The 23,324-nt window shown below is 36.9% G+C and overlaps 3 protein-coding genes across 5 annotated transcripts; all 3 read right to left on the reverse strand.

Annotated features, from left to right (window-relative positions):
• Window positions 1-879: 879 nt before the first annotated feature.
• Window positions 880-1,827, reverse strand: LOC126705039 (uncharacterized). Its single transcript, XM_050403999.1, has one exon. It carries the CDS (start codon window positions 1,825-1,827, stop codon window positions 880-882), a length of 948 nt encoding a protein of 315 aa, XP_050259956.1.
• Window positions 1,828-2,598: 771 nt separating this feature from the next.
• LOC126704609 (uncharacterized) lies at window positions 2,599-8,803 on the reverse strand. The gene is made up of 7 exons (XM_050403641.1): window positions 8,433-8,803; window positions 6,012-6,088; window positions 5,744-5,929; window positions 5,553-5,648; window positions 5,404-5,475; window positions 4,417-4,533; window positions 2,599-3,676 (listed from the first exon to the last, which is right to left on the reverse strand). Exons 1-7 carry the CDS (start codon window positions 8,647-8,649, stop codon window positions 2,792-2,794), a joined length of 1,650 nt encoding a protein of 549 aa, XP_050259598.1. The 5' UTR covers window positions 8,650-8,803; the 3' UTR covers window positions 2,599-2,791.
• Window positions 8,804-10,627: 1,824 nt separating this feature from the next.
• Window positions 10,628-15,054, reverse strand: LOC126706390 (uncharacterized). Of its 3 annotated transcripts, none has more exons than XM_050405805.1 (4): window positions 14,755-15,039; window positions 12,597-13,028; window positions 11,700-11,958; window positions 10,628-10,979 (listed from the first exon to the last, which is right to left on the reverse strand). In XM_050405805.1, exons 1-3 carry the CDS (start codon window positions 14,854-14,856, stop codon window positions 11,731-11,733), a joined length of 762 nt encoding a protein of 253 aa, XP_050261762.1. In that variant the 5' UTR covers window positions 14,857-15,039; the 3' UTR covers window positions 10,628-10,979; window positions 11,700-11,730. The 3 variants fall into 3 exon arrangements, with proteins under 3 accessions (XP_050261762.1, XP_050261763.1, XP_050261764.1); XM_050405806.1 differs by having other exon boundaries at window positions 12,597-13,025; window positions 14,755-15,035; XM_050405807.1 differs by lacking the exon at window positions 10,628-10,979 and having other exon boundaries at window positions 11,746-11,894; window positions 14,755-15,054.
• Window positions 15,055-23,324: the final 8,270 nt, after the last annotated feature.

Consider the following 23,324-nt stretch of genomic DNA (forward strand, 5'->3'; position numbering starts at 1 on the left):
GTGTACCACCTGTAAAAAAAATCCATACTCAAAATGAATGCATGTTTTGCATTAAACACATGATAATAATTCAAAATTTTGTTAAAAAAGAAAAACGCTATTGTTTTTTGCTAAATATAAAAATTATTAAACAAATTATTAAATATTTTGCTGAAGTAGAAGGCTAAATAAAGAATATTCTATTTTATTCTTAAGAAATGCGCTACATGACAAAATCTTAAGCCATTACGCTTGGAATAAAATATGAGAGGAAGGCTAAATGAAAGAATTTTCTTCGAAAAATGCATCATATATATGGTAGAATCTCATATTCTCTCACTTGAGATTCAATGATTCATGTTTTAATATATATATATATATATATATAATGATTTTGGGATTGATAACGACGCCCTCTAGTTTAATTATTATCCCTGTCCAGAAATATATAATTTATTCAACTTTTAGTTAAAAGGCATGTGAGTGTGTGTGTGTGTGTGTGTTTTTTTTTTTTTTTTTAATTTAAAGGTAGTCACTTTTTCCCAATACACTTACAACAAACTCCGATACTCTATGCTCCTTAATGTAATTCAATGTTTCTTTCTCCTAATCTCAGGTTTGGATCAATCATGGGGTCAAGAATAATTTTTGCATCACCTTCAAAATGGAAAAACTTGCAGCCATGGAGAGCAACTGAAGAGAATGCGAGAAGAGTAGCTTCTGCCTCAATTTGTGCAAGAGAATTACAAGGAGCATTGCTTTGTGGTAGAACGAAGAGACATCAAAATTGAATATGTGGCTACTTGTCTCTTGTTATCTTTCTTTCTTTTTTTTTTTTTTTTTTTTTTTTTTTTTTTTTTTTTTTTATGAACAAGAAATTTTATTCACAAGACAAAGGAACTACAAAGAGGAAAAAAGAGTCTCATCCGTAATGATAAGCTCAAAACAGGAAGGGCTGAAACCTACATCGAAAGAACCAAAAACATTATTCACAAATGACCACTTAGCTAGAGAATGAGCTGCTTTATTTGCTCCCCTAGGGATCCAGGCGACATGACCGCCAGGAATAAGTGACAACAAGTTGAGAATTTCATTGCATAAACCTCTAATTCTCCAGGGAACCTGATTACCAGAAGGAGCTAAAGCGTCTACACAGCCTTTGGAGTCACTTTCCACAATTATAGCAGCTGCATCAATACTTTTAGCTAAACTTAAAGCCCATTTAATGGCTTCTGCTTCTGCCTGAAGAGAGAGGTTGGAATATACTCTCTTAGCACATGCAAAAACCACTTCACCTCTCCAATCTCTAGCAACCGCTGCAATGGAGGATTTATCATCTTTGAAAGCAGCATCAACATTTATTTTGATTGAATCTCTGGGTGGTTTCTTCCACCTTTGAACTTGTTTCGGCAATTGGAAGCCCAAATGAGTTGCTATGGGCATTTTGTGCTCACCTATGGACTTATCAACTTTCTGGCATAGCTCAATTGGATTAGTTTCTTTGCCTTCAAAGATAACTTGGCTTCTAGCCCTACAAATGTCTTCGCAAATGACAGCCCCAAACAATAAGAATTCATCCCTTTTAACTCCCACAATATTACCTTCAGCGGGAGGATTAAGGAAGAGCCCAATAAGATGAGAAGGAGAGTTTAAGTTCAGATTTTCTAACGTTAGTCCCCATTGGGAATTAAACCACACAGCTCTCGTAAAGGGGCAAGAGATAGAGAGATGAAGGCTAGATTCTTCAGCATCTTTGCAAAGAGGGCAAAGGACATCATCTAAATCATAGAGTCTGGCTAAACGATCTTTAGTAGGTAAGCAATTTGCAGCAATACGCCACAAGTACATTTTGAGCCTTTCATGGATTTTTGACTTCCAAATGAGACCGCAAGTTGCATCTTGGTTTATGGGAGGGCTAATGTTTCTACTTAACCGATAAGTTCGTGTACATTTTAATGCTATTACAGATCATCCTGTACACAATTTTTGTAAAATTTTGATTTCTACACACTCCACAATAAATTTTGAACACTTTTGTTTTATTTTAACCTTTGTTAGAACGATTAAGGCTTGTAGTAATTTATTTTGGATTCCAACTTCAGAATAAGATGAAAATGTCAACATTTGACTGGGGATCAACTTGATCAAGTACACAGCGAGTCCAAGACCTTAGCAATTTGAGACCATTTTACTTTTTGGGAAAGTTACAATTTATCCTTGTCCCATCACAATTTAGTCAATAGATTTTCAGTACTGATATTTTGAATTCTAAATATTTTAGATTAAAAATGAAATTATTATAGTTCCACCCAAATTTAAGTATTTTGCATTTTGGGACACAAATTTATCCATCAATTAGGATATATTATACTTCACCCTCTTGTTGTTTAGTCATCACAATATAACTCCCACAAAATTTTCGATATTCAATTTTGACAACCAAAGTTTGGATTAAAATGTATCCAAACTCACCAAATGTATATGCATGCGGGTCAAAAATTGTCTCCTTGCAAATGCACAAAATACCAGAGCCACCAGGCACCACATTTTGGGGAAGCCATAATTTTAACAATTTGCAGTGGTCAAATCAAGAAGAGGCAAGAATAAGAAATTGCAATCTGCTAGAACTGCTGACACAGGTTTTCAATAATAACAAACATGAATAAAAAGGGTTCATGACTACATTTTAAGCCTAGATTGTAGCATCCGCCACTTAGCAGATGTTATAAAAGAGCAACAAGAATTCTTGTCCAGGTAAATAGACAAAAAGACTGGAAAAATGTGAAGAGAATGTCCTTAATCAGAAGAAACTTCAGCTTTGAGAGCCAATGGTTTCTTGTACATCAAGATTCGAGCCATTACCTGCGTCTGAATTCCCATCGACATTTCTTTCAGCTCCAGAAACTGATGGTTGTACAAACCCATTGGTTGGTAGCTGTGACTGGGTTTGTGGCTGTCCGTAGTAAGCAGGAGGATTTGTCCCATGATCATAATTGACTGGTGCAGGTGCTGGTTGAGGATACCCACCTTGTCCATACACTGGCTGAGTTGAAAGTGTAGGGGCTTGGACTCCTTGTTGCGCTTCAAAACCTGTTTGAGAGTAACCAGATTGATCATAACCTGTTTGAGCTGGTGCTTGGCCTGTGCTGCTTGGATATGCCCAATACCCAGCTTGAGGGTCAGCCACTGGCTGACTGTAAGCAGGTGGATAAGTAGATGATGGATGAGTAGTTTGGGAGGGAGTTCCATTCGGTTGTGGTGACACAGCAGGTGGTCCATATCCTGATTGTTTCTGCTGCTCAATAGGCAGAGGCTGACTTGAGAGGTTTTGTCCATACTGTGGTGGCTGCTGAGAGTATCCCTGGTCATAACCATAGTTGGTGGCTTGGGGTGTCTGACCGTAGCTGTAGCTAGGGTTTGGTGGAGCTGAACCCACGTGACCTTGTTGTGCATAATAACCATATCCAGTGCTTTGCTGAGATGGTTGAGACATGGATTGATTTGAATGATCCCAACCTGCTACCTGGGCAGTAGGATAGTTACCATAGTAAGCCGAAGTTGTATTATAAGGGTACCCATACTGAGCTGGCTGCTGCTGCTGCTGCTGCATCAGAGGTTGTACTGGGGGAGCCCAACTAGGAGGAGGGTAAGCTGGCTGCATATAGCTATTGGCTCCAGATGGATTTACTATACGTTTCTGAAGAAAGCAAACCAGGTACAAAAAATAAACACACAGAACTAACCAAGAAGCAACAGTCCAGTAAATTACATGTTGAGGACTCAAACATGAAGATGGATGTTTTAGCATTTCTTTAGAAAGGTCTAGATGAATGCTCCAATGACTCGAACAAAACATCTCAACAACTAAGTTATAATAAGAATTGGAACATTAGCAGGGATGGCAGTTGTTATCTTGGTTCCAGCACAGTCATCCAAAGTTTAATTGTCATGTACTGGTCCCAAGTCTGCTTCTGAACAAATTCACGTGCAAGTAGGATTTAATCAGGAGAACAGTTTTGATATAGCCAGGATACAAATAGCTCTAATTGCATTAACTTTGAAGTAAATACATAAAAGATGACCTCATCAAAAAATAATTATTCTTCCTTTTTCTTTTCCTTTTTTCTTTTTCACCTCTTACCAGAGGCAAAATGGTAACAAAAACATAAACTGCTTTCAAATGAATTTCAGAACTTCAGTTTGGGGTTTCACCCAGCAAAACAGTGCCACAAATGTATATGAACACATCAACTGAAAGTAGAAAATTAATCACATTCTTATGAAGAAATTATTGATCATGGAAAAGACTTGGAAGAATTCGATAGTACAAAGGAATGCCAGTTCTTCATAACCTTGTCAACTATAATTGCAATTTTAGCTATGAAATAAATCACCAAATTTAAAAATATCAATCCAATGGACCAGCCAATGACTCACCCCATTGATTACATCATTAATCAATTCCTTTGCTGAATCAATTTGCTCTGTCAATCCATTTATATAAACTGTCCTCTCTGTTGATGTATCGCCAGGAGGCAGGTGCAATGGAATAATCTGAGAAAGAAACATATAAATGACATTCAAACTTGAGAAGTCATATATAATGCAAGATTATTCATGCCATATCTAACAATTCTGACTTTTTCTAATTAAGACAAGCAAATATATACTTTTTTTTTCCTCAGTAAACCCCCCCCCCCCCCCCCCCCCCCCCCCTCCTCCCAAAACAATATATATAAACAGAAGAGTGTGAAAGTATTAGTGCATTACAGCCAAGAAGTTGCAAGTTTTTGTAAGCTAGATACCTCTAAGATGTTTGAGTACACCCCAAACAGGACACAATACCTCTCTGATTCAACACATTGTTTATATACAATTTCTCTTTAAAATGTAATGAGAGTCCTAACTAAACTTAACTAACTGGATTACTAATAAGTGTTGTCTCTCTATAAGGTGCAACTCAAAATCTTTGATCATGAACAATACCGTGTTATGCCCATTTGCCTTCTCATCCCTTTTTAATTTCCAGCATGGTTTACTTTGTTCCAGAAAGTTCAAGCAATCAATGTAGTCAAATTAAAACACATTCAATCCATAAACCCTAATTGTCAATTGTCTTCTTCAAATCATAAGTTTTTAGCCAGTCCTTACTTGTCTTCTTCTGAAAAAACACCCTACTCTCAGATATTTTATTCATAAATTACTCCTCAGTGATTTAATTCAAATTCTCATTTACCATCTAGCGATTCTAGCCTATCCCACAACAAATTAGAATTACAAAAACATGAAAATAAGACGCATGGACATAATATCAGGTTAAAATGACATACGACCTTGAAGCTGCAGAATTTATGAGTATATATAATGCCTGAGAACGAATAAATACCCCTCTAAATTCAAAGTTTATTCCCTTGAATTACAAACCTGAATACGAGCTCCTGACTTGCTTTGCATGGTTCTAATAGTCTCACCACCCTTGCCAATGAGCAAAGCAACCTACAGACAACATCAGTGCAAATGCGAAGCATTACTCTCAGTATCAACTGAAGAGAAGAAAAATAAAAAAGATTTACCTTAGTGTTAGGAACTTTCATTGAAAACTGTTCAGCTCCAGGTTGCATGATATTCAATCCCTGATTTGGAGATGGAGCAGAGGCCCCAGTGTCCGTCTGTTCAACAAAATTATTAGATGCATCCATACAGAGAACTGGATCTTCAAATGCTAGTGCCATCAATACACAAAAAAATCTAACCATAACAGTACCTCTGCAATTACATCTTTGATAAGCTGTTCTGCTCTACTAATTTGTTCTGACGTACCCGTCAATTCCACATCCCTCGTCAGAGAATAAGGATCTGCCTCAGCATCCTTGGTTATCTGGATTTTTGCCCCTGATTGAAGTTGAAGATATTTTATCGTTTCTCCTCCTTTCCCAATAATAACACCAACCTATAAACGAAATATGGGAATATAAATTTCACCAGCAGCATGCAAAGAGCATTTCAGGAGAGGTAAGTCAATGACCAAGTACCTTGCCATTTGGAATACTAATTCTCTTACTTGTGCCTTGTAAACCATGATATTGAGCTGTTTGAGAAGCAAAAGAAACTGAAACAGCCAGTGAGTCAGCAAACAGCAGACAAGGAAACTTTTGTGCAAGTTCTAAAATGAGGAGCAAGGAGACAGTAAAATGGGAAAATTTTAAACAGTAGAGGAGGTCCCAATTCAGGATATTCATAACACTATAAAGAATTATAAAACGAAAAAATGTTCCAAAAGTAGAAAATAAAGTTATACAAGTTGGGAAAATTATCCATGAAAAGAGATCTTAGATGCATGATATCAACCCCAGACAGTTACCACTGATTAGCAATTACTACGACGATGAGGACCCCCATCCCCAGAAAAGAAGTCACACAGCCTACAAACGGCTCTGGAGACATATGCACAATAAACATCAATGGTCAGTAGATCACCCACGTATGCTACCACAAGCTCATATGTGCAAATATAAAAAGGCAACAAAATGCAGATAAAAAAAGGTCAAAATTCTGATTAGAGGTGGATGACCACATGAAATCAATAGTTAAATTGTCTACACAACATAAAACCTCTAATATGAACTCGAATAAGCTAATTAATGTTTATCAGAGAAGTAAAAAGGAAAAAAAATGTGAAAAAGTTGTAAAGAGAAGACATGATACGTTGGTTGGTAGTTTCATAATTCAACTTTTTTTTTCCCTTCTAAGTTTCATAATTCTACCAAATACACAAACTTATCGACAAACTGCAAATGTAATTGAAAACAAAGACATCATACTGCTTCAAAGCTACACTTCTTTATAAAACCAACACAAAGACATCATACTGCTTCAAAACTCTCTCTTCTTGCTTATTTGGTTGTTCCTTTGCTTGCACACCTTTTTTGGCTTCTTCTCTTCTAGGAAAAACTTCTTTTAGTATTCTTTATTTTTCCTTGCCATATAAATATCTCTATTGGTAAGTTACACATGCTCTCAGTCAGTCTCTCCAATTCCCAACCTCACCCTTCATCTCATAGGAAGGAGGCCAGTTGAGCTAGAGCTCATCGGATATTTAGATTTGGAGTTTTGGACCTTTTTAAAATAAAATAAAAATTATTACTATATTCGATGTCATGGATGTAATTTTAGTAAGTTTAGTAAATGTAGAAACAAAGATGGAAGGGCCATTAAAACTTAATGGTCAAGAGATAAAAAGATAAAGAACTTTAGATATTTCAATCAATAATTCATAAAGATGGAGAGATTCAAGAGAATGTGAATCATAAAGCAGCTGTAGGGTGGATGAAGTGGAGAAGCACATCATGAGTAATGTGCAATCGTAAAATACTGATTAAGCTAAAGGAAAATTTATATAAGGCTGCTATGAGACTAGCTATGCTCTATGGTACTAAATGCTGGACTATTAATAAGCAACATATTCATAAAATGAATGTAGTTGAAATAAGATGTTAAGATGAATAAATGAAATTAGAATGAAAGGTAAGATTCAAAATATGGAAATTTGTTTAAAAATAGGAGTGACATCTATTAATCAAATGATGATAGAGTCGCTTGAGATGGTTTAACTATATTCAAAGGAGGATAACTAATATACCAGTGAAAAAGAGTGAGTTGATTCATGTTGAGAGGACCAAAAAAAATAGAGGAAAACCAAAATTAACATCGATAGAAATAGTAAAAAATCACATTTCAATTAAGTTGTCAATTAAGGAAGTCACATAGAATATGACTTTGGATAGAATAGAATCGCTTAAAAGAATTCATACGACTCACCCTAACTCCCGGACTAATTTTGGGACTAAGTTTTGGTTGTTGTAGTGGTATCAGAAGTTATGAATCTTTCCCTTGCAAGTTAAAAAATGAGCTTTACTTCAATGAGTGTCGTGCTTGTGTTTTTACTTTTTAACAATACTGATTTACATCCTTCCTTAACTACACAGTAATCCAAGCCACCAATTCTGCTCATAGACTTATGAAATGCATGAATATTTTTATATAACTTACAATACAAGGCACCCATTGAATTCCAGAATCAGAATTCACAAGCCAAAGGCATAATTTCCCAAATCCAAACATCGAGTCTCGCAACTCACATTTGATTTTTGAACCAAAATTCATAGAAACAATCCATGACACTCAGCTTCAGTCATAGCCAAATACACAATAATCCTAAACTTAATTACCAAAAAGAAAGCTCATTATAGTATTTGATAACATTCAATTACCACATTTTAACACCAAATCAGCAAAATGAGAACGCTTTTTGAGCAATTGCAGAATTTAATTGAGCTAAGATTTAAATTTTTTTTTGGAAATATTTAAATATCAGTACAAGTTTTAAAACCCTAGAAACCTTAGGAATTTGAATAGAGAGAGAAAGAGAGAGAGAGATTTTCTTTTTTGTATACCAGGGAAGGAAGGGATAGAGGCGGAGCTAGAGAGTGGGGCGAGTTCGGACGAGTCGTCGAGTCGGGGGCGCTTGGACTCGGCGCTGCCGACTAGTCGGGCGGCGATTTCTTGAGCTTTCTGCTTGGCGAGTTGGATGTCCTCTTCCATCTTCCGCTTGGTGCCGTCGACGCTTTCGGAATGCGCGTTCAGGTTGGGGTCCTCGTGCTCGTCGCTCATGGCGGAGGGAATCGGCGTGACTCAGTGAGTCACGGAATGAGTTGGGTAGAGGAAGAGGAACCGTGGAGGGAACGGAAGCGATCGGAGGGAAATGGTTTTGTTTGTTTGTTTTTATGAGGAGAGAGAGAGAGAGAGAAGAGAAGAGAAGACTGACTTATTAGTGAGTCAGCGAATATACATATACGTAAACGATATGAAATATCTAAACGATGTCGTTCTACTTTTTGCAAATTCAAGAACACCCAACGTTGGCTTCAACGGTTCAACCTCTCCCCAAAAAAGAAAAAACAACCTTCTTAGGCAATGAAAAATTCACTCCCCTTTGCAATCCCACCACAACCAACAATACTATGGAGTATGGACATCTACACCCAATTTCACAAATTGATAAATTCTGTAATTTTATGTATATAAGAGTGGGTAGAAAGTGTCCATCACTCACAGTTGCATAAATCAACATATTATGAAATTAAATATAAGATTGAATATGTTTCAATAATTATTTCACCATAACTCAAGACTACTGTGTTTTTTTTTAATCAATATTTATGTGTAGTTCGCCTACGAACATATTCTCATACCCAATTTCACAACTTGTTGATTTGTGCGATTGTGAGTGGTCAATGTAAAGTGATGGATTACACATGACAGAAAATGTCCATCACTTACAATTGCATAAGTCAACGAGTTATCAAATTGGGTGTGAGAATGGTTGTCTCTACAATTTCTCATTTATGTGCCCCTAGAGTTTTCAAGGGAAAAAAAAGATTGGTAGTTTTGTTATAAAAAGAGAGAGAGGTTTGCTTGACCTTAGGCCAAATGCACTCTTTATCACCTTTTGTTTGGTATTCAAGTGTCATGTGTTATGAGGGATTTTATTTTACTTACCATTCGATCCAAAGGATATGAGTTTAGAAAGAGCTAACCTATTGTCAATCATCAACATTTTGGGTGTTCAAACTTCAATCACCAATGCCTCTATTAAGCAGTCGAATGAGATTGATTTTTTGGTATTTTCGTGGCTGAAGTACAATGATGAGAAGTAGGGGTGGTAGTGAAAGGTGGTGTTGAGTAAAGAGTTGATAATGAATTGAAAAACCACGCCTAACCGCTCAATAAAATTTTGGTGTACATCATTGGGCAATGATGAGAAGTAGAATGACTGTGTTATGGCAATTAGAGGAGATGAAGAGATCTCCATTAGTCCATTCTCTTTTGCTCGAAATAGATGGCCCTGTGAGTTCATTGTTGAATGGTTTGAGTCTATCAGATTCACGAGAGGAAAAAGTCATTTTTCAAAGAGTATAACTTGCCACCGATCGTCACAGGCATCAAAACTAGCAAAGCTTGATGAGGTAGCCCAAAGTCTTTACATGTGCTTGAAATAGGGATACTGACAACTGATCAAATATTCATTCTAAATTACGGAGGAATTTGCAATATATACTGTATATAAAATTTTGTAACTAACATCTAAATTTCAGATTAATTTACGACACACATATATATTATTATAAATTAATATACTAGTAGATACGTTATCTCTAACTAGGATATTCATTGCAAATTTTTTTAGTCTGTAGTGCGTAATGCAAGCGTCCCTGTACTTTGGAATAGATAGTTATACTAATATGTTATTGTGTACATCATAACTCAATCTCGAAGTAGGGTGTTGATTAGAAAATCTTCACCCCCTATCTCTAGGATTTCCCTGGTAAAGACCTAAGTAGACAAGAAACTTGTGTCATTGCCCTCCAAACATTGCAAAGAGCCATGAACACATCTAGAAGGCAATTGAGTCGAAGTAGATGAACTGGATTGGATACAAGACTTTGGCTATCAAAATTCAGGTTTGGAACATTGAACATTCATGCACAAATCTCTATGAGAAACAAGGACGGGAGGAATGATCAATGTTCCATTGCTCTCCAAGAAATTCCTTTTAGCATTAAGCCAAATATGGGGTAGTGCAAAGATAGGAGAGAACAGGAATAACATAGCTTCAAAATTTTACGTATACTCAAATAATATGATTACATGATTTATGAATATCTAGTTATTTCTTTGAACTCATGATGCTTTAAAATGCTAGACTATGAAGAATAAGAAATTTTCACCATTGCAACAAAAACTCCTGCAAGCATACATTCACCCGTACAAGAACACACTCAGGAACCCTGTTTGTTTGTCAAACATTTCTAGCAATCATCAAGACCACCATAAGCAACAAGTCAATCTTCTAGCAGGAGCTGATTCCTACTTCAAAACTTTTTGAGAATGGCTTTTATCATCTGATCTCTTATATCTTCATTGGTGAAAAGAAAAATCACCTGTATCAAATCAAAAGGGAAATATTATTCCTCAGAGCCTGAAACTTGAAAAGAGCAAGAAAAAAAAAATTGGTATTGTCCTTTTTTGGGTAGCTTACAGTACACTACCCAAAACACTAGTGTTAATGAAGCCTTAATCCAGCAGCCTAACGGAAGCAGAGTTGAGTGATGTGCACATGTAGGAGAACGGAAAAAGAAAAGAGAACTGAAATCTAAGAAGCCACAAATACAGTGGCCTAGTACTAGCCTAGCATTAACTTCACAAATCATTGAAATCTAAGAATCCACAATTACAAGAACTATAGTTTAGTATTTCACAAAATGAGATTGAGAAAACTTCTAAATAAAGTAGAATGAGCTTACATCAGCACAAATAAAAGCATGAATCAATCCCCAGTGTTTATCACATAATATTCTATCTCAGCTCTATTCAGAGCTTAAAACATAAATTTTGTCCAACATCTGCTAGCATAGGCAAGTAACAGATTGGTGAAAGAATATAACTTAGAATTGTCACAAATTAACATCACCAATATTTAAACCATTTCCATTAGACAATTGGTATATATCCCTGTCTCAGATGAGATGAGCAGCACTATATGGAGTGGGACACAAGATGTCCAAACACTACAGCTGCTCTCTCTCTCTCTCTCTCTCTCTCAAGCAACAAGTACCTGATTCAAATATTCAGTAAAAAGAGAAAAAAGAAAAAAAAGGTACCTGATTCAATAAAATATTATGCCTGCTAGAATTAAAGCTTATCCAGTTCAGAGTGACCACCATTTACAGATTTCTGCTGCAATGTCTCCTTTTGGGGTCTTCTATTCCACAAAAATGCAAACCACAGTGTCCTCCATAAACCCCCATTTGCAAAGTGTGGAATAAATATTCGCCCCCAATATGGGTAATATGGTCCTGGCAATTTGATCAATGTGAAGAAAATTGCCATAGCAATCAGATGCCAGGGAACTTCTGCATCCTGACAATCAAATAAAACATAAACTATAACAAAAACAAAAATCAATTAACTAGAATATCCCTCCACTTTAATCCATAGAAAAACAGTCCTGTAAAATGAAGCACTAACCAAACATACTACTAAGAAATGGGCTAACTCTTGAATCACAAAGTAATAGGCCTTTCAATGATGCATGACAAATATGAGGAGTTTATATTGGAAGCAAAAATATTAAAAAGAGAAAGCATGTTATAGTCAATTTCATTAATTTACTTTTAATGATTTAAAAATAAAATAAAATCTTTCACTAATATGTAACAAATACACCCAAAATCTTTGATCCTATTCTTGCAGGGGAAAGGAAGTGTCACTTGACCTAGAACTCACTAGCCTATATTCAATAGATGGAGCTGAACAAAATGCTCCTAAAGAAACACCTTCAATTAAGATTGCAAAATATGGAAAATATAGCTTCAACACCATCATCCACAACTTTTTCTACATGAAGTGAATTAAACATAAGTGCTAAGGCATCAAATGATGCCATTTCTCAACATATGTGGATACACAGCACAAGATGTTTCAATTGACAATTCTCATGTTCTACCCAACTAATGTCTTAGTTAATCTATATAGTTGATTAATGCTAAAAACCTTACCTTGAGATGTGGAGATATATCCAGTGCTGTCTCCCTCAAGACACCAGCAACAGTAATCCCAATGACAAGTGGAACAGGGACAAGAAAAAGCTTCCTTTCATGTGCACAGTATGACATCTCACTAAGGGAGGAAACTGCCAGTAAAGGTACACATAAGTATTTGACAACTGCCAGGGTGAGGTCAAGTATGAGTTGACCAAAGTTCCCCAGTGCTTTTTTCCACGGAAAGATCTTGACTGATTGAGGACAATTGTCCCACAATTTTCTTGCCTTATTCAGTAGATGGTCCAATTTGAATTTCCCATGATCATCAGACTGGCCTGCAGACATATTTATTGCACACAATACTTTGGGCCTAGTACTCTGAAATGCCCTAAATTGTCTAAAACTCATACTACAGTTCTGCTCTTTGACATACTGTGGCGACCCCTGCTACAACAAAATAAACCCATTAATCAATGAAAGCATGCAACCCAACCACACCCAACCCAGTAAAGCATTTAAGGCTAAACTAGTTCAGCTGTTAATTGAGATAGCTACAAGGCAGAGAATAATACTGCCAAAAGGCATGAAATTTAAATGAAATACATGGGGAATATATTGAAAGTTAAACCCTACACTGGCTTCATTTTTTCTTGGCGTTTTGGGGGGGGGGGGGGGGGGGGGGGGGAGGGAATTCGAAATTTTACACACCCAGTAGGTCTTAAACCCACAACCTCACCCTCCACCCCATTCTGATAGGAAGAGGAAATGCCATTTGAGCTCATGCTTATTCGATCTAAAGTGGCAAATTCATCTTCAATAAAATCCTTACTTTATGGATGCCAGAGTGTTACCTAATAGTATCATAATTCATAACCTCTCTCTCTCTCTCTCCAGAAACAATAATTTAATATGTCAGCAGTGATGATTGATGATACAAAAGATTTTGCATTGGTGTGACACTAAAGCAGTGTCCTAAATAGTTAGTTGTGTTTACAAAACCAAAAGTCACTAACCCAGCCAAAAAAAAAACATATTGGCTCATCACTCTAAATTAATCGTTCATCATAAAAACATATTTTACTCTCTAGATGCATATTTGTTAGACCTTACATGATAAAAGAAGGAGAGAGGTGTATATGAAGTTGCATGTGTGACCTGTTTCTCCAAGTGATCTTAGCTAAAGAGTTCTATAAATTCTACTCAAAAGTATGGTCATCAGGAATGAGACATATCCATGGAAGACAATTTTAAATTTTTAATCGATATCGCATAGAAATTGACACTCAGAAATTGAATGCATTTTGTTACAGGGTATAAGGCAATATTGAACCAAACAGCAAGCTTTTCAAACAAACAGGCCGCTAATTTTAAACCGTATTTTACTCTTTCTTGGTCCATTGAAGGTCAACTTGGCTCCATCATGTTCCACATGATAGGAGCCGCTTCCATAATCCATCGACCAAACTTATCCACAAACAGACCCTTAAAACCAAAATGATTGCTTTAGTCACTAACATAGTTAAAAGTGATTGCTTTTAGTCCTCAATGCGCTCAACAGAGTGATGAAGTGATAGTTTTTAGTTTAGCCATATAATTTTATGGACTAAAATCACTCATGGCCTAAAGCTTAGGTACCGATAGTGTATTACCATTTAAACCTTTATAATAGTCTAAAAACCAAAAGCAACAAACAGAAAAATGAAAATCAATGCATCAATTTATTTAACAAAATTCTATTCTAGAAAAAACCCATTTCCATAAATTCCAAATAATACACAACAACAACAAAATCACCATATTTCCCCCCCCCCCCCCCCCCCCCCCCAAAAATACATATTTTCATGACCATAAAACTTCTATTTACCAGAATTTCTTAAGATCTATTTCCTAAACTCACTTCTCCAAGCAGACAAGCATATAAACTGGAAGAAACATAAAGAAATAGACCTCCAAACATATTAAAAACCAATAAGCTTAAACACCCAGGTAAGAATTGTAAACAGAAATCCATTTACTACATATAAAATGGGAAAAAAGAATCCGCACAAAAAGAGAGAAAAATTTCACATTTTCCCATTACCAATTAGCCCCATATGCACCACATTCAATAAGGGAACACTTCTATGGATACAAAAATTCTCAACACTTACTGAAAGTAATCGAAAAAGCTCACCTTGAACCTCTGAAACGGAGGAGAATGAATTCTGAGAGCCATTTTGTTGGAAGCGTGGAAGGTGGGAGCAGATAACAAATGAGAGGGATATGGGGTTGTCATTTCTGAAATTGTGAAAACACTTTTTGTTTAGAAATTGTGTTATTTCTAAAGCGCAATAGTTGTGTGTTGGAGGATAAGATCTTGAAGCCCTTGGATTTCTGAGTGAAGACTGAAGAGTTCAAAGTGGAATAACTGTGGAGGTGTTGGAATTGGAGGGTTTAAGGTGGGGGGAGACATAATTGGGTACTAGTAAGGCATAGTGTAAACACTTGTGTAGCCGCATTTTATCTTAACTTTCACATCATTTTAACGAGCTAGACAAGTCTTGATTGGTTCTCATTTTAACTTGTAACTACGTCATTTATTTATTGATATAGTAAATTTTTATATATTTATAAAATTATTGTATATAGATTAGTAGAAAATCAATGATGGAAAGGAGTGACACTTTGGGGCTAGTTGAAGGAATGTTGTTGTCCCTATAACAAAAGCATGGAATGTATAACATATTAACGTAACTGATTGATATTAATTAAAAATTTTCATGGTTTATTAAGAACATGACAAGTGGTGCAATAGGAAGCGTACCGTTGTAAAAATTAAGTTTATGTGGCAATTCTTGTAATAGTTTTTAAAATAAAAGTATCGTTTGCGATGAAGACAAATTGCAAAATAAATATTCTGTTCCGAAATAGATATTACAAACAATAAAAAAAAAATTGATATTATTGTAATCTAGTTTCTTAAGAGAATATCTCATAGTTCATACTTCATAGGCCTTAGGGAAGAATATATGCTTTTAAGTGTTTCTTTGTAACTTTGTAATTTAGTTTAAATTATATTGAATTTATGTTTACTTCGAATCTACTTGATGTTAGTGTGATAATCTAGACTTTGATATGTTTATTGTGAACCTTCAAATTAGTAACTGTTAGATAAATTAGACTGTGAATTAATCTGTTTGCAATCCAACATATTTCCTTGGAATCCAATGGCATTAAAGATGACTTTGAATTCAATCTTAATACTGAATAACTTAGAATTTCATTTATTTACTTTCACTTTTTTTTTACAAAAAGTCCTATTGAACGATACATTTCCAAACTTCATCCCTAATCCACGAAATCAGATCATCCAATGAATCACCCTTTTGAAACTTGAAAAAAGGTCTCAAATCACTCGCAATTAACATATACAGCATCCATACTTAGAAAAATTGCTTATGTACAAACATACTTGTATTTTGAATGCTAGTTTAATATAAGGATATGAAAAAAAATTATAAAATGTTGCATAATTAAGTAATTAACTCCACCAACAATTTTCTCAAAAAAAAAAAAAAAATCCACCAACAAAGTAAGAAGTTGGGCCTTTAAGTGATAGCATAGTGTAATAACTAATGTGGGGGCCAGTTAGCTAGAAGGTACTATTAAAGCTGTACGAATTGGGCCTATGGCCCAATCCGAGAATATTAACTAATCCAAGGATGGTCAAATAATGTTATTATGGGAATGGTATGCGAAGAAGAAATAAGGATTGTGTATTATAGTCCAAAATATGTCCGAGGAGAAAAGTCATCTTTGAAACGGAGATCCAAAGCCAGTAAGAATGTCAGGCCATCCTAGACATTCTTCAAGGTTGCATCACAACTAGAAGTCGGACCTTGGATAAGGGATGAGTAAAGGGAGGTAACAAATATTTTCAAAAGCTGCTACCCCCGCAGTAAATGCCTCCCAACTAACTCTCTGGCCGCATTAATGTGGAGGTGATACCTGAACAGTGGTTAAGCAGCCTTACACCTACTAGTTAAAGGTTCTGAGAGGTGTTGGATGGGACAAGAGAGAGTTCCTAGAATCTAACCTACACGTGTATGGTAGAGATAATATCAAGATTATAGTATATAGCCTGGAAAGGTGGCCTAAAGAAAAGGGATCGGAAAAAACTAAGAAATCTTTGTAATAATCCTTTGAACTCTTGTAACCTTGTTCATGAATAATATATTATCACATAACTCCTCAGGCCGTGTCGAGGACAGATTTTCTTATCTTAATTGTGTTTGATGCTCTTAAATCAACAACTATTATTGTCTTCCTAATTGAATAGAACTAGTTCTTTCACCCACGCTCTACAAATTCATTGTTTGGGCTTATTGGGCTATATCCAATCTTATATTGGGTCCAATCCAAATTTTGTCCTTACAACTAATAAGCAATAACATCATTTGTAACACCCTATTTCAAAGTTCAAACCCTACCTCCCCTGCCCCACTATCTATCTATCTTAAATAAATACATAAAATATGGTGTGGAATTTTTTTTTTTTTTTTTTTTTTTTTAAGATTTGGCCTTTTCAATTAATAAAATTTTGATGAATTAAAATAGAAATTTGTGGTTTCATTACCTGGGTCAAATGTTTGGAGTTTTATGTCATTTCACTCAATAATAATTAAATATATATGGGCCTTTATTGAATTATTTTGATGCAATTTAAAATAAAAATCAGTATTTATGAACTAAATAGCAACGATAGCATTTTTTTATACCAAAGAGTTATAAATTCAAAGCACTTTTATCTGTCTTCTATTGTCATTTCCCACATTTAAAAACTTTTTATCATTGATTAGCAAATCAGTGGCGGAACCAAGTTGAAGTCGAGCGGGCTGGCCCCCAATTATTGTTATTTTTTAAATAGTCAAAACATACAACTCACACAGATACACACACACACATATATATATATATATATATATATTGGTATAAGAGATTTTTTTATAGGATATATCAGTATAAGAGTTATCAATTAGCAATGTGCGTTTAGCATTGCTATAGGAGGTAAGAGTTTTAATTATAGAGTTTTAGTATGAGAGCTTTTACAATATAGAGTTTTAGCTATATAGTTATTTAGTGTTTTTGAGTATTTGGCAAATATAGTGAACAGTGCTTTAAATATCTGGATTTACAAAGCTTGAACAGTGAATTGTTTTTTTTTTTTTTTTTTTTTTTTTTTTTGAGAAACCATCATCTGCATTGATAAACTAAAATCAGCCAAAATCGGCTAAAAGTACATCATTGACTTGTGATGGAACATCTTCCATCCACACAGAAAAACCATCAATATGTCTCGCATATTTTGCTAAAGAATAAGCTACTAAGTTACCCGATCTGCGGGTGTGTGAAAAGGAAATGCAAGTGCAAGAATGTAAATAATGCTTAATAGAGGAAATTAAATGGCCAAAAGAAGAGAAAGATTCCTCTTCCTTTCTTAAGGCAGAGATGACAACCTCTGAATCTCCCTCGACTATAAAAGAGGGTAGGTTGAGGTCCATTGCTAAGGTGACGACTCGAACTGCTGCTAGTGCTTCCACTTCATCTGATGAGGATGGGAGCTGAATTTTTTCTGCCAAGGAGGCAATGACCATCCCATGAGAATCACAGACAACCACTCCCATTCCAGCCTCGCCCTTATCCTTAAACACCGCTCCATCAAAATTGATCTTCAAGAATGGTGAAGGAGGAGGCTCCCACTTAGGTGGTTGCCTTTGTGGCCAAGGCAAAAGAGTAGAAATAGCTGGTTGTGCTTGGGTGAAATCTTGGAGCATCTGCTTGGCTGAAGGGAGGACTTGAGTGAGCGGATAAGGCTTGTTACTTGTTTGAAGCTGGTTGTGCCTAGACCAGATCGTCCATACCAAAATTGCAAACAGTTCAGGATTCCTACCATTCTCCAACACGAAGCATGCTAGCTCATAGAAGTTTGCAAACTTTTTTGACCTGCAAAACAACCATAAAGTGTCAGCTTCCCAAATGGCTGAAAGGTTTGCATAGTCCCACAGTGCATGGAATCCGTCTTTTGCTTTCAAATTACAGTGGTAGTAAATATCTTCGGTCAAGACTTTCCTACGAACCAGATTAGTCTTTACTAGTAAAGCTTCCTTACACACCCTCCATAGGAAGTTTTTTACTTTGTTCGGCACTAAAAGCCCCCATATTCGATGCCAAACGCTTGGAGTATCAACCTGAGCTTAAGGAGAAGGCCGTGAACCAGCTTTTTCTTGAACAAGGAACCTATAACCCGACTTCACCGTATACACTCCATTGGATACATGAGGCCATATGAATTTGTCTTTAACGTTTGTAGGGCTAAGTGGGATTTTTTGTATCAAGTCCGCATCCAAAGGAGCAAAGAAACCAACCACAACATCCCTATCCCAGCTTCTACTCATTGGGTTGATTAGGCAGTTTACTGTAGCTTCGTGTAGACCATCAATGGCTGGAGATAAGACCCTCGGGTGCTCTAAGCTAGGCAACCAAGGGTAGTCCCAAATCCTGATAGATTCTCCATTACCTACTCTCCAGCATGCCCCTCTCCACAACACCTCCCTGCCCTTAAGTAAACTACTCCAAGCATATGAACCACTAGCACACTTTGGGGCCTCCATGAAAGAACAGTCTAGGAAAAATTTACTTTTAAAGACTCTATGGAGAAGCAAGTCTTTATTGTGTAGGAGACGCCAAGCTTGTTTGGCTAACAAGGTGTCATTGAAGAGAGCCATATCTTTAAAGCCCATACCACCATCAAGTTTGGATTGTACAATTGTCTTCCATTTGACCCAATGAATTTTACGCCTATTTCCTCGTTGTCCCCACCAAAATTTCCGAATAAGACTCTCCAATTCAGTACATAGCCCTACAAGTAGTTTGAAGCAACTCATAGTGTAGGTGGGAATTGCTTGTACGACTGCTTTGATCAAGATCTCTTTCCCTGCTTGAGATAATAATTTTTCCTCCCACCCTTGCAACTTTCTCCAAACCTTTTCCTTAATGAATTCAAAGATGGCTTTTTTCCTCCTCCCTACAAAGGATGGTAACCCAAGATACTTCTCATACTATTTAATCTCCGGAACCCCCAACACTAGTTTGATGTGCTCCCTTTTTTCTTCAGAAGTGAGCTTACTGAAGAAGATGGTGGTTTTATTTCTGTTAATTTGTTGGCCAGAACAGCTCTTGTACACCTCCAAAATCTCCAAAATATTACTGCATTCCTGATCTGTGGTCCTGCAAAAAAGTAGACTATCATCTGCAAAAAGAAGATGTGTTAATCTAGGGCCATTTCTGCATAAAGCAAAGCCCTTAATATCTCCACGGTTGGCTGCTTGGACAATTAGACCATTCAAACCTTCAGTACACAACAAAAACAAAAAAAGGGATAATGGGTCCCCCTGTCTGATACCCCGGGTTGGAGTGATCAAGCCTTTAGGTTCCCCATCAATCAGGATAGAATAGGAAACAGTAGTAATGCAAGTCATCATCAATCGAATCCATTTTTCATCAAACCCCATTTTCCTCATCACTGCTTCCAAATACACCCACTCCACTCTATCATAAGCTTTGCTCATATCCAGCTTTATGGCCATATAATCATCTTTGCCAGTATGTCTCTGCATGCTATGTAAGGACTCAAAAGTTACCAAAATATTATCTGAAATAAGACGACTTTTTGTGAAAGCACTCTGATTTTCAATACTAATATTTGGTAGGATTTTTTTGAGTCTATTTGCTAAAACCTTTGAAAGAATTTTATACAGTACATTACACAGGCTGATAAACCGAAATTCAAACACAAATTCCGGATTTTTAACCTTTGGAATGAGAGTAATAAAAGTATGATTAAGGTTAGCAGGCAATGATGCAGTATTTAAAAAGTGAAGCACCGAAGAGGTGACATCCTCACCTAATAAATCCCAATAAGATTGATAGAAAATAGGGGGTATACCATTCGGGCCGGGAGCTTTTATGGGAGCCATTTGTTTAATTGCATCATGCACCTCCGAAGCCTCAAAATTAGCCACCAATTTTGTATTCATCTCCTCATTAATAATGGTGTTTATGTACTGGGTGGTATTCTCCAAGTTAGTGGGGTTGGCCGAATTAAATAACTCCTGATAATAAGCCACAATAGAGTCGGTCACTTCTTCTTGATTTTGGCACCAAGTGCCATCACCTTTCTTCAGAGCATGGATAGAGTTACGTCAAAGTCTTTGAGTGGCCCGTGCATGAAAGTACTTCAAATTCCTATCACCATATTTTGCCCACTGAACTTTGGATCTTTGCAGCCACATCCTAGCCTCCTTATCCATAAGATTATTGAGCTCAAGCATTAGTTCTTTAAGCTGAAAATTTTGTCCAGACCTCATGGCTTCTTTCTCAGCTTTCACAATCTCCTTTTTCTTTAATTCTAGCTCTCTTTGTATGCTGCCAAAACTCTTCATACTCCATTTCTTCAGTTCAATACCACACCTCTCAATCTTCTTTATAACTCTAATACCCAGGTCTATAGAATCCTACTTGGCCCAAACAGCTTGAATAGTATCCGTGCACCCTTTCTCTACCAGCCACATTTCTTCGAACCTGAAAGGTTTGGTTGCAGTCGAAAAAATCAGATTTCGTGGCACTATCCATATAGGATTGTGATCCGAAGTGAAGGAAGGTAAATGGTGGACTATAGTTCCAACAAATTTAAGCATCCACTCTCTAGTAGCCAAACCCCGATCCAATCTCTCCCACACCGAATGGCCATCATTAAAGTGCTTCTTCCAAGTGAATTGAGAACCTGTAAATCCAAGGTCCATAAAACCACGCTCATCAATAGCATCTCTAAAGAGTTACATATGTGCCTGACTTCGGATACTACCTCCCAATTTCTATAATTGTCTAGTGATTTCATTAAAATCTCCTAGGCAAAGCCAAGGAAGTGCCATCCTAGAATTAAGATCTCGAAGGAGATCCCAAGACTCAATTCTTTTGTGTGTCACGGGTTCCCCATAAAAACCCGTTAAACTCCATGCTCCATCTACCCCTTTATTTACAATAGCATCAATATGGTTTTTTGAAGACGTTTGAACTTGCAAGTCCATATTATTTTTCCAAAAGAGAGCCAAACCTCCTCCTCTGTTTAGTCGTTCTACAAAGTGCAACCTATCAAATCCCAAATTTCTCTTTAATTCTTTTAGCCTTGCTTCATCTGCCCATGTCTCAGCTAAAAATAGGACAGAGGGATCTTTAATCCGGATTAAATCTCCAAGCTCCTGAACTGTATATGGGTTCCCAAGCCCACGACAATTCCATGCTAAGCAACTCATTGGGATTGGTGGGACTGCACAGCAGCCTCCGCCAATATATAGTGATCACCATCTGAAGTCTGCACCCTCTTAGATGCTTGTTCTGTCTCTTCAATACCCTTAGCTTCAATAGTTTGTTTACCCAGAATTGGTGCATGCATGGCTGGTTCAACATTCTGATTCAAACGTGCCAAAAGTTTCCAAGTTCTCAAACATGATTGGTTCCCCTCATGGTCACGTGAGCTTGTATTGGGCACATATGCATCATTGTAGGTCAAGGGAGCATGATTGTCACGTATACAGATTACATCAGCATTGCTAGACTCCTTAGGAGACACATCATCTTGAAAATCCGGGTTAGCTAAGAGAGTGGCATGAGAATCATATTTGCTTAATTCCATATCAATATCCTGAGATTTGATCATCAAAGTTTACCGTTTTGGTATGCATATTTCCAGGCAACACAATAGGAAAAGATTCAGGGCCATCAACATCGTTACCTGCATGGGAAGTTGGAGAGTTTGGTGCCTGAAATTCCGAAGTTGCTATATTTTGAAACTCAGTGGACGGATTGGGGTCAACGGGGCTAGCAACCACCGTCTGCGGTGTCTCCTTCGTCTGTTGCCTGCTCTCAGAACCCCTATTACTTCTTACCGGGCCATCATTCCCTCCGAAATCACCTCCGGTGCCTGAGACAAACACAAACGGCTTCTTCCCCACTGAGAAAGGATCAGCTCGGAGCCACGCACCATACCACTGCTGGTCTAGTGACAACGATCCCTTGCTAGAGAGCTAGACACTGCACTCCTTCACATCATGGGATACCATTCCGCACCAATAACAGAAGTTTGGCATCTTCTCGTACCTAAAAGTTACCCACACCTCACCGTCCTTGCCGAGGAGGACTTTACGTCCTCTGTTTAGTGGTCTAGTGACATTCACGCCGACTCGGACCCTTAGAAAATCACCACCTATTAGCTCTCCAGCCTGTGTTGCTCTAGAAACTTCCCCGAAGCTATTTTCGACCTCATAAGTCGTCTTCTCGTTTAGTCTATTTACTGGAAGCCCATGGAGTTGAACCCAGAATTTTACAGTGTGAAATCTGATACTCCAGATAGGGCTTGATCCATCATAGCGAGAGAGAATTATAAGGTGTTTGTCATATGTCCACGGTTTAGTAGCCAAAATCCTCTCAGCCTCGTTTTCATTGTTAAACACGAACAGTAGAATATGGTTACCAACATCTCGGATCTCAAAACCGTTTTGGGTTTTCCATAAAGGCTTGAGAGTTCTTCCAATCGCCTCGATGTTAAGCGCTCTTCTAGTCATGAATTTTGCTACGAGAATCACCTCTTTAGCATTAGGGTTTTCTTCATCCAGAGTAACCCTATTAGTTTCTTCCTCCAGTAGAGAA

The sequence above is a fragment of the Quercus robur genome, chromosome 11 (genome assembly GCF_932294415.1).
Source record: "Quercus robur chromosome 11, dhQueRobu3.1, whole genome shotgun sequence".
Lineage (NCBI taxonomy): Eukaryota > Viridiplantae > Streptophyta > Magnoliopsida > Fagales > Fagaceae > Quercus > Quercus robur.